General features: G+C 36.9%; 1 protein-coding gene across 5 annotated transcripts in view; it reads right to left on the bottom strand.

Annotated features, from left to right (window-relative positions):
• LOC134742211 (uncharacterized) overlaps positions 1-20,128 on the bottom strand; it is a 547,188-nt gene that overhangs the window by 23,617 nt on the left and 503,443 nt on the right. For all 5 annotated transcript variants that reach the window (XM_063675216.1, XM_063675217.1, XM_063675215.1 and 2 more), the window contains one exon: positions 11,204-11,294. In XM_063675216.1, the coding sequence (XP_063531286.1) occupies positions 11,204-11,294 (91 nt within the window). The remainder of the gene's footprint in view (positions 1-11,203; positions 11,295-20,128) is intronic.

Below are 20,128 nucleotides of genomic sequence, written 5' to 3' on the forward strand. Positions count from 1 at the left end.
ATACTTGTATTTTTGGTTTTAACTGTTCGATGCAAAATTAATATAGACAACAATTTTATTGCTTCTGTTATATGTATGTAACAATTGATGTATTTTTTTGGTTGGATATGTCATGACACGTTGTCGTTACACCTCTACGAAGCGTTTTCGATACATACCGGGAAAGCTATACCTACTACAGATACATACCGGGAAAACTGTACGACTCTACGCGCGAGTTGTGATGTAAAATCTTTACGGAGGGTTGTTCCTACAGGACTATTCAGATAGTAATTCGACTTATCTATTTGCTATGGATATGATTGATCAGCTGCTATTATAAATATATAACAAAAAAATACTCTCTGAATTGGCCTCCAGCTTGATGTATTAGGCTAGGCTACGGCGTAGCGCGACGAGCGTAGGTTACCAGTAAATGCATTAAAATGGGCAGAGTATTTAAAAGTGCTGACAAAGCCGAAAATAATATTTGTATGGAACGACATACTTATCATAAAAACACCTATGACACGTGGTTAGGCTTTCAAACTCGAAACCTCAAAACAAGAAACACGTAGGTATGCATACATATCATAATAGAATTATCACTCAAACAATCTTGGTCCAAAATACCATCGCGTCTTACGCGGGCAGTTCATTGGTTTCATTAGGGAACTATGCGACCGATTCCTGCCGCTCGCATCCCGCTCTCGTCCCGCAGCTGCAGGGTTGCCATTTTTATAGTAATTTTTAGGGGTAAGGGTTTTTTTGAGAGGTGCACGATAATCTTTTCATACGATAATTTTAACCCTAAAGTTCATTCACTTGCAATAGCAGTTTTGTTATATTGTTATCGCTGGCATTGAAGTGTTAACTTTAACACTTCAATGCCAGCGACGGGTTGTCTGTTCGTATGCGATTTTCGCAATAAACGGGAAAACCTGTGTTCTTGGCTACGCTGGTAGTGCGTAGCTCGCGATGGCAGTGAATGTGTTAACAGTTTTTCTAAAAACAATGAAATCCTGGAAAATTGCGGCATGAAAGTCAAAAGTAGGGTACTTTTAGGGTTCCGTACCTCAAAAGGAAAAAACGGAACCCTTATAGGATCACTCGTGCGTTTGTCTGTCTGTCTGTCCGTCTGTCACAGCCTATTTTCTCCGAAACTACTGGACCAATTAAGTTAAAATTTGGTACACATATGTAAGTTTGTGACCCAAAGATGGACATGTGACGTAAACAAATTAATTTTACCCACGGGGGCCACTTGGGGGGTAAATGAGAAAATTAAAAAATAAAGTTTGTCAAACTAGATCGTGTTACATATCAAATGAAAGAGCTCATTGTGAGAATCTCAAATATATTTTTTTTTATAATTGTAAGATAAATAGTTTAGAAGTTATTCAAGAAAACTACTGGGTCAAAAATTTTGAAACAAAAATACACAAAATAGATCCTTTATCTATAGATCACCGGAAAACCTATAAGAAATGTGCAGTCAAGCGTGAGTCGGACTTAATTACTTAGTTTTTGATTCGACCCCTACGGGTTTTTTAAAGACATTTCACATAAAAAATACACTGTTTAAATAGTGTTATGTACGGAACCCTTGGAACGCGAGTCTGACTCGCACTTGGCCGGTTTTTTTGAAACTAGTTAGGGAAATACGCCTGGCAACCCTGCAGCCGTCCCGCAGTCGTCCCGTAGCCGTCCCGCAGGATGCTAGTAATGCAATTACGTACTACCCGTAGATCGCGTAATGGATAACTTGCCTTGTTCGCAGTTTAAAATGCGAATCTCTTGTTTTGAGCGGTTAGTTCATATTTTGCGTTGCTCTAGTTTTCAGCTTTGCGGACGCTATGTGTAACAATGTTATCTATTCTTTGCGACTCTACTGTAACAGTTTATCCTACTAATATGACAAGTGGCTCTCTGAGCTGTATACCTCGCATATATAGTTGGTCAAACCAAATTGGCAGTGAATAAGAACAAAAAAAAAAACATCCTTTTCTTTTGGGTGCTAGTACTAGTGTAGACAAAGATAGTATGATTCTCTCTGTCTATGTTTGAAATGAGACAGTCCTTTGACAAACTATAGATAGATTATGTATGAAAAAGCATTACATACTAAAATTAAATTTTATACTAAATTTTTTTTTACGAGATCCTAAGAAGTGCAATCGGGGTTCAAATTTAGTACAAAAGTTCTACACGATCTTTCGTTTGTAATATTGAACTTAGAGTCAAAACTTATACTTAATATTCAAGTACAAAAACATATCCATGCGACATATGTAAGATGGCGTAAAACTATATCGAAATGCCAACCCATTTCAATACATATGTCAAGTGTAACGATATAGGTAATACATATTATGTAACTTGTAAACGTAGCCATTCCACAAAAACACTCGACGCCCCCGTACCAGGTACTCACGTATTTAACAGAACTATGGTAGTTCTTATCTCGTCTCAGTAAGGTTGAAGATTGGTCAGTCTGTTTCAATGGTAGTCGGTTAGGGAAAAATACTCGGAACTGTAATAAACGCACACACGCAACGTACAAATGACAATACAGACAAATTTTCAGTGTGGTGCGAGTGATGAAACAATTTCGCGAGATTTTTGTGGCGCTGCATTTTATTGAAAATTATTTTTATATTTTTGGATACGAACAAAATCCGTAGTTGGGTTATAGTTTTTACACAACTGGATGGATTTTTTTTGTTTGGTACTTAAGTTTTCGTTCCCAGTTAGTCTCAATGTCATCAAGACAGGATCTTAGAGAAATCGAGGAAACTTAAGAAATAATAAGCATGTCAATAAAGATCCTTAGAGACTTGAGCATTCTCGCGAACAGAAGTGCTCGAGTAAACGCTCGTCTATCAGCACCTTTAATGTATTTCATTGAATGTTTTTCTTTTAATTAACTCGTGTATTTATTTAGCAAACTAATTACAAAACTTCCGTGGGTTCTAAGATATAGTATTGAAAGGACTTACGTTTTTAAAGTCCAAAATTTATCGCGAATGGAAAATGTGTGAACTGTTTTAATATTTGTCTTAATAAATATATATCGTTGGGCGGATGGAGTGGAGGCGGATCTCCGTGAGCTCGGCGTCGGCGAAAGTTGGCGTGATATAGCTCTGGACCGGGCAAAGTGGCGTGTTCTTGTGTTCTTGGCCTCTAGGCCAAGACCCATTTTGGGTAAGAAAAAGTAAGAAAGTAGGTAAGTAAATATATAATTATTTAATCAGAATCGCTGTTTCTCAGTCCTCAAACCACACCAGTCGCACTCGGACATTAAAATGGCGGAAGGGAAATCGGCAATGCACAATGCCTGGGGTTTCCCGGTTTAAAAGGTCCCCCGCTAAACAATAATTCAGCTTCACCCTTCCAAAGTGCAAGGGCGCAGTTACGGCTAGGGATGGGTAACTAATTCTAGGTTTAAATACTTTAAATAGTTATTTTTTTAATACCACGTCGGTGGCAAACAAGCATACGGCCCGCCTGATGGTAAGCAGTCACTGTAGCCTATGGACGCCTGCAACACTAGGGATATTACATGCGCATAGTTGAGTTTATGTACTTATTCATAACCGCATCAAGTTAGGGACCTAAATTCCAGAAAAATGGCGTTGTTTTTATGAAGAAATTTTAATAACACTTGCAGTTGAATGCATCTTGCTCCCGCTTTTTGATGCGCACGAAACGCTGTGTGTCATGTTCGTATCATAACAATGACACAACAGAACTTTGAATAGGCCACACGTCGTTTATATAACTAGGCATGTTGCCAATCTACCACACACCAGCGCAACGTTTTATAAGTATGCGGTCTATCTACTGAGCTCGTTCACTTACCTGTACTGACAATGGCATTCTGTTAAACATAAGCCATTATTTCTTTTGTGCCTGAGCGCGTGGCCTTTGTGCCTGATCGCGTGGCTATTGTGTGGGAGCCTCAGGCACAAAGGCCACGCGCTCAGGCACAAAAGAAATAATGGCTTTTGTTTAACATAATGCCATTGTTAGTACGTAAGTGAACGAGCTCAGTAGAGATAGCGTTAACTATACCAACTGAGCCACCGAAGTGTTGTCGATTACATAGCCACCTGTTCATATCTCACCCCAAGCCGTTAATATTTCTATTATTTAAACAATTGTTGATTATTAATTTATTCATAAACGCGTTACTGGCCTGAATTAGCTATGAATGGTTTGTCTTTATCTGTAATTTTGACTTACGTATTTGTAAGAAACGGATAAAAACATAATTTATCTAAATCAGGCCCGTAAAGTTTTATGGGTTGAAGGTTTTATTAATAAGGGGCTAAGACAATACCAAATGGAACACCTCAAAACTGAAGTACCGTGATATACAAACGAATAATCAGTAGAGTACGAACCATGGTTCGTACATCATGGTTCATGGTTTCTCATGAGAAAAACATGATGAGAGAGGCCCAAACCATGGAACACATTATCCAGCACTGTCCTTTGCATTCATACTCTGGACCACCGGAAGACCTGTTCTCGTTGGTCAAGCAAACCTTGTCAGAGAAATAAGAACAAAAAATAGTTATTTGTGCAACAAGAGAGGAAAGTTGGTTTTTCTTGCGAGTGTTTATTTTGAGTCCCGAGAAAGCGAAAGATTCTAAGGTAGAATCTTGAGCGTAGCGAGGGACTCAAAAACACGAGATGTAAAATAACTTTGCTCTCGTGTTGCACACATAATTTTTCACCTCAGTAGTGAGAACATATTAAAGGTTAAAATGTATTTAGAATTACACAGAATAAACAGTAAAAAAAAGTATTATAATATGTACGATACGATAAGATACGATACGATACGAGACGAGACCGGACCGGACCGGACCGGACCGGACCGGACCGGATCGGACCGGACCGGACCGTACCGTACCGTACCGTAGTATGAAGTTCATGGCCACTAAATTAAAAAGCTACATTGTTTCACTCCCTGGAGTGAGGAAAGTCGCACTTTCCTCACTCCAGGGAGTGACAAAAGTAGGCTTGTTCGAGCTGCTGAGGTGAAAAAACTATACTCATCCTTTTCTTTTGGGTGCTAGTACTAGTGTAAGACAAACATAATATGATTCTCTCTGTCTATGTTTGAAATGAGACAGTCCTTTGACAAACTATTCCATCTCACATGCAGCTGAGTGTTAACATCTGATTTTAGTATTAATTTGTTGTTATAGTTTGTCAAAGGACTGTCTCATTTCAAACATAGACAGAGAGAATCATACTATCTTTGTATTACACTAGTACTAGCACCCAAAAGAAAAGGATGATTATAGTTTTTTTTGTTCTTATTTACTGCCAATTTGGTTTGACCAAGTATATTTTAATTGTTTGCCTATATATATTATGTACCTAAATAAATAAGAAGAGTATTTTTCTCTAGTTTCAAAATAAATAAGTTAAATTAAATAAATAACTATTTAATACCTAGGCTTGTCTCTGCCCATCCCTAGAAGGGTGCACCCCTCACGCATCTACACCCGCGCACTAATTGTGTTGCCAGCTACTCGGTTATGCTGTGTGCAAACGAATATTTAAGGTGTTATTCAAATTTGCTAATATGCTAATGTGTCAAACCCAGATTGCGCCGTGACCATGGCGATGTTTAATTAATTTATTTGAGACTCATTTTGCGATATTTTTAGGGGTACATACTTAGTATATCGTCGTCTTAGTGCCCACAACACAAGCCTTATTACGCTTACCTACTGTGGGACTAAGTCGATTTTTGTAAGATTGTCGTATAATATTTATTGATTTTTAGGGTTCCGTACACAAAGGGTAAAAAGGGGACCCAATTACTAAGACTCCGCTGTCCGTCTGTTTGTCACCAGGCTGTATCTAATAAACCGTGATGGCTAGACAGCTGAAATTTTCACAAATGATGTTATTTCTGTACCGCTATAACAACAAAGTAAGTAAATAATTGTAGGTACAGGACAATAGTTGGGTGGTTCCACGTATGGCAGCTTTTACTGTAGCCTTACGAGTGACGAAATATCCCAATCTTCTCAGTAACGCTGTCGGGGCAAAAACACAAATAAACATTAGCTGTCACGGCCATTTGAACTAATCTGTCCCTCACGAGACCGTATCAAACTATATACAGCCGTCCATTACGGCAGCCATCTTAGTCTTAAGTATTTCTAATGTGCCATCTTAGGTTATTTGTGAGGCCCCTTGTGATATTATAAATGTTGGTTAATCTGTCTGGGGTAGATGGAATTTGGGAAGACAACAATGTATAAATAGGTAAGTGACCCGAGGGAATTATTAGACGGACTTTTGGGTAGTATTGGGCAAAGTGTAATTGATATAGGTATCATTCCAAGTCTCCGCATAATTTTTTGTAGTTTTGAATTTGGAATCTACTTTTATTTCATTATAGTTACAAATTCGATTTGATTTTGTCCTTTTAAAAGGACATCGGAACTTAAAAGAATATATAATTTTCGTATTTCTTGAAACAGTTTGTTAGTTTCAACTTTATTGCTTTGATTTCAGTGCTGATGACATAAATTATACAGCTATTTAGATACGTCTGTTTCCTGTGGACATACTCAAAGCTAAACCCTTTACAGCCATTACACATATCTAAAAAACTAAACAAAATAATGACATATAGTGCGACATAAAATACTTAGTAGAAATTAAATTAAATAGAACTAAAAAAAATCCACACTAAATTGTTGCCATGTTACGTCATTAGCATTTTACGTCAGAAATGAGACGTTACGTAGGAAGTGGCGCCCTCAATAATGTTCTACAATTTCTTGCCGGACTATAAAGTGCAAACTAAGGGGTAGCCCGATGCATCATCGCATGAGTCACAGCAAGACAGCAACAACAGGCCACGTGCCGCCCCCCTCATGTCTGACAATACTTCGTATTTCGTTTACAAGTCATATTTATCAGCTCTATTGAAAACTAATACATGTTACAGTAATAGCAAGTATTGGTTAGGAATTTCGTTCATTGACCCGCCATTTGCTAACTCTATCGCACGCGCATAATAAATATTAGGCCACCAAACGAAGGAAAAATGGGGGGAATGATTCGTGTATAAGCGTATTTTACCAAAATACGCACTACATACTATGCAATACATACTATAGTGTCAGTTTGACGTGATATTTTTGGGACAATCTGTGTTGTAGAAAATTTTATACAAATTAATTACGTAAAATACTATTTTTTTGCTATGGGCTATCGTTTACGAGTTATTACGAAAAACTAAAAAGAACGATCTTAGGATTGATTATAAGTAACTTTCCCGCTTTAAAATCTTTTTAAATATGGGTCCTAGCAGAAAGTGAACTAATTTTTAGCTGTAGGATTTTTTTTGTAGATTATCTATATAGATTGTCTATATTGGGGACCACACATAGATCACATATGTTCAAAACTTAGATCCGTCATGGCCAACTTATCATTGCTTAAATACAAACTCCCATATAATACACTACGTATGCTATACTCGTACTTATCACTCGCCGACTCAATTATAAGTTATGGTATCACAAGCTACGGGCGGACATTCAAACCTACCCTACAATCAGCACTTTTAAAAACAATTGTACCAATTAAAATTAAAGGAAAGTATAAAAATGATAAAAAGGGTCTATTTAAACATTGCAAAGTTATTAACGTTTTTGATAGGTTTTGCTTGTCCTTAGTTACAGAGGAGTGTGTAATTATACCATCATTAGATAAAAATACTCGCTCCAGTAATTTGCGTACCTTAGATTATCTACCTGCATATACAACTCCAAAAAGTAACAATGTATACGGTAAAAGAGTAACTGACTTTCTACTCCCATGTATACTAAACACCTTACCTAAAAATGTACTGATCTCATTAACATTGTTGAAAACCACGGCAGATGTATGCCAAGACTAAAAAAATACTACCTAAGTCTAGAGTAATGTATAAAATAGATGCAGAGATTTGATGTGTATAGATTAGTTTTATATATATATAATAGTATAATATAATTATATACCTAATAGTATTAAGCAAACGCGGATCGGACCGCGCGAACTCGCCAACTATTACATAAACCAAAGAGGTTTACAATGGTGGCATGCTGGCAAAAGTTGTATGAATATTTAAAGTGAATAAATAAATCAAAAAAAAAAAAATGTAAAAGAACATTTTTTACTACGGGCTACCGTTTACGAGTTATTTACGAAAAACTATAAAAAGGGACCTTTAAACCATTATACCTAAAGTTAGTGCAAAAAGTACTCAGTCCGGTCTTTTCTTAATTTGCCCGGTCGTTTAGCGATATTAAAACCCATTTATCGAGGAGGGGGACAGGCGATCATTTTCGGATTACTGCCCCTGCAGATGCGAATTAATTCTCGAAGATACTCACCAAATTACTCTGACCCCTCACACTTTTAGAACTATATCCACTTGCGTCTATGTCCTGAAGGAGGGGTAGATCAAGTTACGTTGGTTGGTCATAACTGGACGTTCTTTGAGGGATTATGAGTGTGTATGAAGGGGCGTTTTTGCGTAATTAGTCGTCTTTCTTTCGATAAGTGCTTGGATGCAGGACTTCATAAATTAATTTTATAACTGCCTTTAAAAAACGAGTTAAAAACTTGGCGGTCATATTTTCTCTGATTCCCAGTAAATAACGACGCGCAAAATAAGTTGTATTTGCAATAAACACCAGGAAAAAGTCAGCAAAAATATAAAAAGCACGAAAAATCGGCGAGACACCCACGCTGACAACGCAAAAAGTTAAGGGCCGATATTAAAAATAGGGGTTCGTTCACAATGGGTACAGGTAGGTAAGTAGGCATTATATTTAAAAGCTCAAGCGAGAACTAGCCTTACTAGAACCATTTTAAATTGATACCTAAATATGAATAGTTGTTATGGCTCTCGAGTTTGCAATGACACTGGACAGTTTGAGTCGAGTTTTATAAGTGGTGAAAATACTCAGGTATTGAAAAGCACGGGAAATGGAAAAATCAAAATTCGCGTTCGCCATTCAAATGCGTAGATAACGGTGACGTTGATGGGGGAGCAACAATGACCAGGAGCGAAACGGGAACATACTGATTTGTCCAAATCGTAGCTTGTGTCTTTTGCTTGTGGAAAATGGAACTTGCAACGTTTTAATAAGGTTCTAATTTTAAGTGGTTGTGATTGTGTGATAGGAGGTTGGGATAGTAAGGTTGATTATTTTCTATTGTGATTTTGGAAGCTTTGATGTGTCAGATTTGTATTGTATCTTGTGTACTGATAGGGAGTGAATATATTGAAATGAACAAAATGTACTTATATCAAAATGTATACAATATATATATTTTGTCAAAGGACTGTCTCATTTCAGACATAGACAGAGATAATCATACTATCTTTGTCTTACACTAGTACTAGCACCCAAAAGAAAATGATGAGTATATTAGTTTTTTTTGTTCTTATTTACTGACAATTTAGTTTGACCAACTATATAACTGCGGAATGTTAATTTTAAAACGAAATCACAGACGGGGTCCTAAAGATAATTTCGAAGGTTAACTAGAATAAATCGCTTAAAAGTGATAACACCGCCTGTTGTTTACTTACTTTTGCCTACATATATTATATGCATAGTTATTGATTATCTATATTTAATGTGAATTGAAAAGCCATTGAATAAAAATGCAATATCCTTTACAATGCAGAATCAGTAGAAAATTCCAGTAAAATTCCATACCTATTTTAGAAAATAGAAATCGGCTATACTACGTACGTCCAGAAAATGTTTTGCATATTTCCTATTACTATTACACTTGAAAAGCGCCATCACCAGCCAACTTTGACTTTTTAATGTTATACCAATTGCTTACAAAGCAGAAGCGAAGCAAATGTTCAGACGAACCATTATAAGTGCGCTATAATCTTACGTATAGTTGTAACGGAACGGTAGGTCAGGTTATGCTGGGTTAAGCTCCAGTTCGAAATGCCCTAGCTCGTTCAACTTTCTATTATAATAAAGTGTCACTATTGCAAGCACGTAATGTAACCCGTATAGCTATTGCAATTGTAGTCTTAAAGAAAAGAGATAAAGTTCAATTTAGCGTAACTAGAATCACAAGATGAGAGACGAGTGATGTTATGAGTGAATAAAATGAAAGTTCGTTTTAAACTGGTGTTTCATGCAAGCATTCTTACTGAATTTTTAATATGACAAGTTGGGGAATTCGGGCAATTTACGATCAAAAGGGATCGATGCGATATATTTTTATAAATATCGGGGACGTTGTTAGTCATATTATAAATATTTTATAAAGACGCATTGAGATGTGCCGATATCAAAATTTATTTCGAGAAATGTACATATTTAACATTTGACCAGCTTTAATTCATATGTTTTTTTTATATACTTAAAATGACAAAAACTGCCTGCTCGATCAAGATTTGCTCAAATAACTCAAATGTTTCTTGTATGTTTTATACTCCTCTATACTAAAAATTATGCTTGGCATTAATTTTTCTTCGAATTCGAGGTTATTTTTATTTTAAACAGAAAGATTTGCTCAAAATGAAGCCAGGTAAGTATTCTTCTTCTTCTTCACGTGCCATCTCCGTCCAGGAGGTCGGCGACCATATGTCTATATGTCTCTCTATGTTCAGTCATGCGAATTAGTCTATCTAGGCTCTTCACTTCTAACCAGTCTCTTAAATTTCCAGTCCATGATGTGCGCCTTTTACCACTACCACGCTTCCCTTCAATTTTTCCTTCAATTATTAATTTCAGTAAATTGTATTTATTGTTTCTATATACATGTCCAAAATATGCTGCTTTCCTTTTCTTAATTGTTGATACTACTTCTAAACCTTTTTTCATGATTTCCAAAACTCTAACATTTGTTATTCTATCTGTCCATTTAATTTTGAGCATACTTCGATAAATCCACATTTCAAAATCCCTTAGTTTGTTGACCAACTTCTTTTTCAGGGTCCAGCTTTCGGAACCATACATAAGAATTGGGATGATGGTAGGTAAGTATAGACATTCCTAATTCGGTATCTACCAGGACATACGTACGTTAGTTCAAAAAAAAATTACACGATAATTTTCAGTTTGTTCCTACAGCAAACTCGTAACTTGATCCACCTAGTCATAGCAATTACGACCATATTCTAAAGGGTTAAAGTACAATTTTCAATGTAGCTTACCTCCAGGGCGGAAGATAGCGAAGCCTTCTCTTGCTTCAGAGTTTCCACGCGGCCCTTGTATTGCAGCAGCGATCGCACTGTCTCCTCCATCCTGCAACAAGCGACATGTAACCTTAATGCGAGGAACATAGAGCTCATTTTACTGTGGACAGGATATTGTGGTCACATATGGTTATATGTTCCGATTCTAGTTCCGATGTCCTTTTAAAAGGACAAATGCAAACCGAATTTTTAACTATAATGGAATTAAAGAAATTTTTAAATTCAAATCTGCAAAAATGACTGGGACTTTAGGAGGATAAAATATTTCTTATTATTACATATTACATATTATAGGGACATTCTTACACAAATTGACTAAGTCCCACGGTAAGCTCAATAAGGCTTGTGATGTGGGTACTTAGACAACGATATATATATATATATAATATACAAATACTTAAATACATAGGAAACATCCATGACTCAGGAATAAATATCTGTGCTCATCGCACAAATAATTGCTCTTACCGGGATTCGAACCCAGGACCATCGGCTTCAACGGCAGGGTCACTACGTCACTACCCACTACGCCAACCTGTCGTCAAAATTATATTTTTTTGTTTCTTTATATGCAAGTCTTTAAAGAAATACTGTTACTCATTTTAAACGTCAATCAATCGGCATACTACCCAAAATGCTGTCAGTCTAATAATTTCCTCTGCCAAACCGACTTTGATAAGAAAAAGGCGCGAAATTCCAATTTTCTATGGGTTGACCCTTTGCGCCTACATTTTTAAATTTGTATTTTTTTCTACTGACGGAAATGACTTGCAAAACTTCTTACAATTTTTTTTATCTGCCGCCGTTTTCTACTGATAAATCGGTATACTTCATAATAGGGAGAAAGCAATGCCAACATCACTAACAAAATTTCCGTACACGGTTCGAGCCATCAGTTCCATGTCTGCCAACTTAAGCGCGTGCCGCGCATAGACAATATAGGAATATTCACTTAGTTCGTAATTTAGTGCTTCCACACGTAGCTTGAAAACTTGCCACTTTGAGCACTGTTTCAAGATTTTCTTTGAGCGCTGTTGGTTAAGATTGGATTATTTTGTAAAAGTAACATTGAGAAATTATCGTAGGTACTGGTAATAGTTACAAAAATGTTTTTATAACGGGTTCCAAAACGTAATAGTTCGTTTGAAATGGCGTGGAAGCTTGTGGTTCACGTAGACTTAATACAAATACGAGTATAGCCCTAGCTACAAAAAAGGAAATTGGTAAAAATACAGACATTTCTATTCTACAACTCTTTCATATAGAGACTGGCATCTTATTACGAGAAGATCTCTCAATAAAGCTCCTATTCACCACACTTTTCATTTACCATAAGAACGGAGCACTGTGACATTTTACAGAGAGCCTCGAAAAAAGGCAACAAAAGCCGGATTGATCTTCCTCAACGTACTTCATTACGTAGATGGATCAAACTCGCCAACTGAGCATAATCTCTAGACGCGAGGATTTGCATACTCTACGACAAAAAGAGACGGCAGGCTATTGAACACGCGTGCGAAAGAGAGACAGAGAGGAAGTGCACTTGACGTCGTCGCCACTTCATTAGCGGGTGGCTTCCGTTCGCGACGCTGTCAAATGACGCGTTCGAAATTTGAATTGTTTTCGTTTGTTTATGATTTTAGATTTGGAACAAACAAGCGTTTTAAAAATAAAAGTTGTCGATCAGTGGTGCGTTTGTTTTCTTTTTTTACTTTTTAGTTTTGAAAAGTTTTCGACTTTCCGCGTCTTATGAAATGACGAATGTGGGGTGGTCCTTTGCTAAACTGAGATCAATATAATTATGATTATGACAAAGTATTAGGGCGCTTTTTAATTATTCCTTTTCACTGTAAGTACCTACGTGTAGGTATCCAGAAACTAGGTATATAGAAACAGGTACGTACTAAATTTTGTACCAAAAAAATATAATAAGGAAAAAATATATAATAAGAGTTGAACTCCATAAATGAGTTTTTATTTTATTTAAATGCAATTGACCAGAATATTAATTGAAATTGAAGCCGAAATCCGACCTGCAAATTTTAATCCATAATTCTCGAAAGCCGAACCAAACACGGGGTCCCCTAAATCGGCTTACATTCTTTAAAACAAAACCCCCAGCCGGGAATAATCATTCTGCCCTCTTTTAATTATTAATACACCGCTGAGAGCAGATTACAGTATTAAGAAAAACCTAATGGAGTTATTTGAGTAGGTTTACTTTGGATCTGTGAGTGAAGAAAGGCTTTTGGAGCGTATGATTTGTATTTTCATAAATTACGGGAAAACATCTCTGGCAGCCAGCTGTCTTGAAGGAAAGCTTAATTTGTGTCTTATAATACCTAAGGTATTTTTAAAGGTTCGCCTTTGTACATATTATTATTTGTACCTTGATTGTTGTTTTAATATGTATTTTTGTACAATAAAGAGCTTACTACTACTACTATTTTAATATACCTACTATTTCCTAGGTACTTATTTCTAAAAGGTACAGTTAAGCACATTTTATGCAGAATACACCTATAAACCATGTACTGCAGGTATTATTAGTACGCTTTTCTGAATGGTATTTTTTTCTTTATTAGAAATAACACTCAACGGAATTTGATTCAGCATTTGGATCTTTAAAAAAAAAAGTGGGGTGAATAATCTCTAGCATCTGACAAGATATAGACTAAACTTTTAAAAATATAGTAGACTATAAAAATAAAAATCTTTTAAAAAGATACGGTGAATGACATCTCAATAAAACGCAGATAACTTGGCAATTTGGCACACAGCGCTCGTTCGTTTTCTTTCCACCGTGCCAGATTTTTGATTACAATAGAACGCAACCGTTTCCAATATTCTAAATTCAAATTCCAAGTAAGAATTTGAAATTCGAACTGGCTCGGACTGCGATTTTAGAATTTAATAGGCGCTTTTATTGATATTTCGTATAATACCTTCAATATCGTCTATAAAGTGGTAATAATATTATTGCACAGCAAATAAAATTCCGTCTAGCCACTAGTTTGATCATACTGATATGAATGTTTTAAATTTCGAAAATATGCTGTTATTGTTATAAACTCGATTACAAAGCATCGACACATGTCGGCATACCATAAACAAGAGCTGCGGCCAAATTCATTCTTGTCATCCCTTTACCGTAATTAAAAAAGCGACCATAAACAATTTACTTTTTCGCAAATTTCCCATGTGGAAAATCTAGGAGCGCGCGGTCGATCACCCTGGCTGTTTGGGCTTCGGGCCTTCGGCTTATTACAGTATAATTTAATGTTTTGTTTTTTTCCTACGTTGTTTTTTTACGACGGCCAGTCACGACAATATCGACCAGCTGGCAGGGAGGTATTTCTATTTCTATAACGTGTAGTTTGGCTATTTTTAGTTTTCTAATGGAATGTGAGCTGGACTTTACATGATTAAATTGAACTGGTTGATGGATACAACTGTAGATTGCGAGTTTGCTCGTATTCAAATAAAGAGTTATTGCTGCGCCCCAATCAGAGATCAATTTTAGTAACAATCATACGAACGAAATGGAAAATAAGCAGGTTTTTTCGGGTTATAGTTTTCAAAAGTTTGATTAAATTTAAGTCAACGTTTTTTAGGGTTCCGTACCCAAAGGTTAAACGGGACTCTATTACTAAGACTCCGCTGTTCGTCTGTCTGTCTGTCACCAGGCTGTATCTCATGATCCGTGATAGCTAGACAGTTGAAAATTTCACAGATGATGTATTTCTGTTGCCACTATAACAACAAATACTAAAAAGTACGGTACCCTCGGTGCGCAAGTCCGACTCGCACTTGGCCGGTTTGCGTTACCGCTACAACTAGCGTTTTGGAAAGCGTTTTGCGTATGTGGCTATACACACAAAATCGCCCTTCGTGACAAATTACCGCGTACCCCTTGACCAGATGAGTGCCGTCGTAAATCTTATCTATTAAACCCGCCCGAACGTTCTAGTGTGGTCCATGTTTTGAAAGGTCATATTTGTCCCCACACAAAAGAAAAGTACTTACACAAGCCAAAAGTCTGTCGACCGGTCTGGCCTAGTGGGTAGTGACCCTGCCTGTGAAGCCATGGTCCTGGGTTCAAATCCCGGTAAGGGCATTTATTTGTGTGATGAGTACAGATTTTTGTTCCTGAGTCATGGATGCTTTCTATGTATTTAAGTATTTGTACAAGTATTATATATGTATATCGTTGTCTGAGTACCCACAACACAAGCCTTCTTGAGCTTACCGTGGGACTTAGTCAATTTGTGTAAGAATGTCCCTACAATATTTATTTATTTATTTAAAAGTAGGAAAGGTAGACCTGTATCCTTACCACGAGTTCGACACTGACATATTCGACTGCGTAAACTTAACTCACAATGCATCTCTCGTACTGATATATCTGTGCAAGCGAGATGCACGCGCTTGAGTTAACGCAGTCGCTATCGTTTAAGGCCGAGTGAAACTCATGGTAAGGGTACCTACTTTACATAGGTGGGAAGAGCCGTCATGCACATAGCTAATTCTTCTTGGCAAAACTCACGTCCACTTGATTCACATATTCATACACATACATAGCGAGAATCGAAATCGTTATCTGCCTTTCTGCATGAGCGATGCATATTCCAGCGATAGAGGTAAGTAGATACAGAAATGCCGATTTTCGTGTTTCGCGGTAGAGCCTCAGGTTTTTTTTTTTTTTTTTTTTCTCAGCCTACTTGAGTGTCGCAAAGGGCAAAGGCCTCCCCTGGTTCTCCATAACACCCGATTAGGCGCTTCTTCCGGCCAGTTGTTAAGGGAGGCGTCAAAGTCGTCCCGCCATCTTCGCCTGGGCCTGCCTCAGGTTATGTTAGATAAATCGCTTTCTGCTTTGTATTGCACCAACCTCACCCGCCCGGTATCAATGTCCCCTAATTGTATATCCAGGGATTGTATCCGCACCTGAACGGACGATGGTCGACGCACCGAGCCAGACAGCCAGTAAAAAGAATTAGATTTACCGTACAAATCGCTCGTCAAACTTTTTTAGAACTTTTTATTTATTTTTCACGTGTCTCGTTTGCCTATGTGAGAAATGCGTGCCGTATGTGTGTTGTATGTGTGTTATTTATTTTTCAGCACTGCTAGGGAACTAAAAGCAGTATTGTAGTAAAAATTAAAACATTCGTGAATGCAAATTTCCATACTATAAAATAAAATAAAATAAATAAAGTTTTATTTCAGGCAACACGTATAGTTGTATACCCATATATTCTACTATAGTCTGGCAAACATAACTTGCCAGCCAGAAGAAGGTCTATGCTGTGTTGACATCTGTCAACTGTCAAATAACTGTCTGAAAGTCGCCAGGCGGGAGTCACTGTTAAGCTACAGACAGGATTTTTTTGTTGTGATTCATACAAAATATGTGTTTTTTGTCAAATTTCTAAATATGAGATGTAAAGATGGCGTAACAAAAATGCTAATAATTAAAAAGAATGAAAAAAAATAGTTGTATATGCCACTTGATAATAATCACTATTAGGTTAAACAATCTAATGATTTTGATCGCTTTTAACACATCACATAAATAGCTTCTCATCACACGCCTATCTACCGACAAAAATTCTCGTCAAAATGACAAATGGCACCGCCACACATGATCAACATTCTGGAAACAAACGACGGATAAAAGATAAGGGTGCGCGCACAACGACTCCCAAACGGCAGGTGTGCACCTGACCCACTTCGCTAATATATTAAAAATGTACACGTTCGTGTGTTGATTACCTCCCGCTAGGTAGGTTATGAAGCACCTTATTCTTTTCTCGTTTTTTCCCGTGATCCGGGGTCAGCTCTTTTCTTATTATGAATCTCCTATTCTGAGCGTCTTCCTTACGTAAATTTAGGATTTCCATATCCTTCTCGATAGTTTTCGTCCATTAGATAATCCTAAATTTATTATTTACTAGGCCGCGAGTAGTTAGATGGCCATGTAGCCCAAAAGTCAAAGCTTTTAGACTAAAATAACAGATGGCGCAAGCTGCACTGTTGGGTACGTTTATGTTTACGACATGGAGACTTAATAGGACTTTACTGAATAATCTTAACATGCAACGACTGGATCGGCAACTCGCATGAAACAACTCTTAAGTTGCCGGCGTCCATAGGCTATGGTGACTGCTTACCATCAGGCGGCATGGCTAATAAATAATAAACATCAGTCAGTCAGTCAGCGTTGTCAGTTGAAAAAGGCAGCAAAATTTCAAATATTAGGCAAGAAGGATCGACCGACCTACCATAAAAAAATTGAATTTAGCACCTTTTTGCTGACAAAGTTTGCCAGAGTATAAAGTCTTCGCTCTCGAAGGTCATAATTTGCATGTGGTGACCGGCAGTCGTCTCATATGCACCATCTAGTGGTAAACGGTGATCGGTGTTCGTGTAACTAGGCCGTATCTGTGAACGCGCCTAAATTACGACGCCGTTCTAAATTTGAAATTTTGACGTACACCGACGGTTTATGGAGCATGCTGTTTACCCGCTTAGATTATGTTCTGTTTACTATCGTAAGTTACTCAACACGCTGCGTGTTACGCTAGGTGACAATATTTTTTAAAGTTTATGTACCAAGGCAGTATGGAGGGTAGAGGGAAGGAGAACACTTCGTATAATAAAAAAGTGCCCGTCAAACATTAAAGTATATTTGATAAAAAGTTTCAAAGCATTGATAGCTCTCTTCACTCCGTCAATAACGGCTAAGTTCATAGCTACTCTAGCGCCACTCTGGACAGATTTGGAACTGTTATTTATACCTAACAACAGGACACTTTTGTAACTGCCCTACCTATTAAATGAAGTTGAAACTTAAAGTTAAAATGCCCTTACGAGTCATGCTTGGCAAGCAATCGTATTAGCACATGAGGTCGTCAGGGCCTTTTTGCGACCTCTCGTTATCGACAGGTGCCAACCCTGCCCTAATTGGGTTGGTAGCTGAGACTTCGGGTTTCTTGCTAGTTTTGGTACAATGTTCTCTGAATCAACATGTTCAGTTGTGTCAGCACCATAAAACTTCCCAATTATAGTTTGTCAAAGGACTGTCTCATTTGAAACATAGACAGAGAAACAGAGAAAATCATACTCTAACTATCTTTGTCTTACATTAGTACTAGCACCCAAAAGAAACGGATGAGTATATATTTTTTTGTTCTTATTTACTGTCAATTTGGTTTCAGAGTAAGTATATAATACATAAGAGCTAAGAGTATAATTATGATCCACAAGTTACTTAAGTATATATAATTAGCTCCATGCATGAATTTATTTTTATTTTTGGATTCAAATTTATATCGTTGGAACACCGGAAATGATAAAAATACTTTTGCAAACCTTAACATTATTTTATTAAAAAACGCTCATAATTTTTGGCGCGAATTCGACAGAGCGTGATGACGTCACACGTTGGGCGGCCCAACTGACGTTTGCTACTAATGACACTAATCTGTCGAACGCGTGACGTCACGTGGCGTTTCGAGCGTTTCGCTCACTAGCTTTTCGCGGGCAAATTTTTGTACTTTTTATTTATAATTTTAAGTAATTAAATGGTAATTTAAAAACGGAAATGCATTTGTAACATGATATAACGGTAACAAACATCCGAATAAAACATATTTCGTTCAAAAATAAACTTCATGCATGAGGCTAATTACCAATATTCTGTTTGTTGTTGTCCGGGTTTTATCTTCCATTCATAAACTTTATTTTTCCTTCTCGCATGGAATATTCATTTTAATAATAGTCTAAATGAAAGCTTTCAAATTAACGCATATTAGAAGTTTCTCAGTACAGTAAAACCACCGAACTACAATAGGCCAAAATGTCTCAACAACGTCCAAAGCAGAAAATACTAAAAGTAACATAGGTATTGGGTACCTTATTCAGTATTGAGAATTTGGAGCATAGTAGTATTGGACTATAGTAAGTAATACTTATTATTATTCACAACGACGGGACTTAATCGCGTAAAATAAGTTTTAAATTTACCTCCGAAGTTTCGAGGACGGCGTTGTCCCCGTGGTCTCAGAGTCAGGTCTTCTCCGAGACCAAGGGGACAACGCCGTCCTCGAAACGTCGGAGGTAAATTTAAAACTTATTTTACGCGATTATAATGAGTAAAAATCATGAAAGTTTAAATCAGTGTTTTATAATACTATAGTAAAAAGTTATCTCCTTGCTTGAATGTATTATCAAGCCAGCAACGAGGTTTAGTTAGGTAGCTAGTGGGGTATAAATCCTAGAGAGTAACAAATTGATCTGGAAGACAGCCAGGAAAAGTTTTTCCCGCAATTGCCAGTAATTAACCAATTTGAAAGGATCTTGGCATCGAATCTTATACATTTTCTATAAGAAAGTATTGATATATGCATTATGGCATGTAATAAAAACTAAACTTAGACCAAATGCAGCCAATTCAATTACCTAGTACGTAGTGTACAGTCAAGGGCATAAATATATATACATTCCCAAAGTTTCAAAAATATTTGTACACTTTTACACCTTAGACAATAAAGTCGTGTTCACATATTTTTGAGCCCAGACAAATGGCTCGATATTTTTGCCTTCGACTGTACCTAATGTGTAGACTAAGGTGAAATTTGTTTTGATTGATTTGTAATGAATCATTTAGCAATACACATTGACATAGCATGCATTTAACAATAAAATGGTAAACTAAGTATATGCGCAAAATGAATGTGGATTAACACATTATTGCTTTAATCATCCATATGTTATTATTATTTTATTTTATTTTTTATATTACACGCTGGTGACGACGAGATTAACAGTAAAGACTACAAATATCAAATGACCCTGTTTTGGGTTCCGTACCTGAAGGGTAAA

This window comes from Cydia strobilella, chromosome 6, assembly GCF_947568885.1.
Source record: "Cydia strobilella chromosome 6, ilCydStro3.1, whole genome shotgun sequence".
NCBI classification, from domain to species: domain Eukaryota; kingdom Metazoa; phylum Arthropoda; class Insecta; order Lepidoptera; family Tortricidae; genus Cydia; species Cydia strobilella.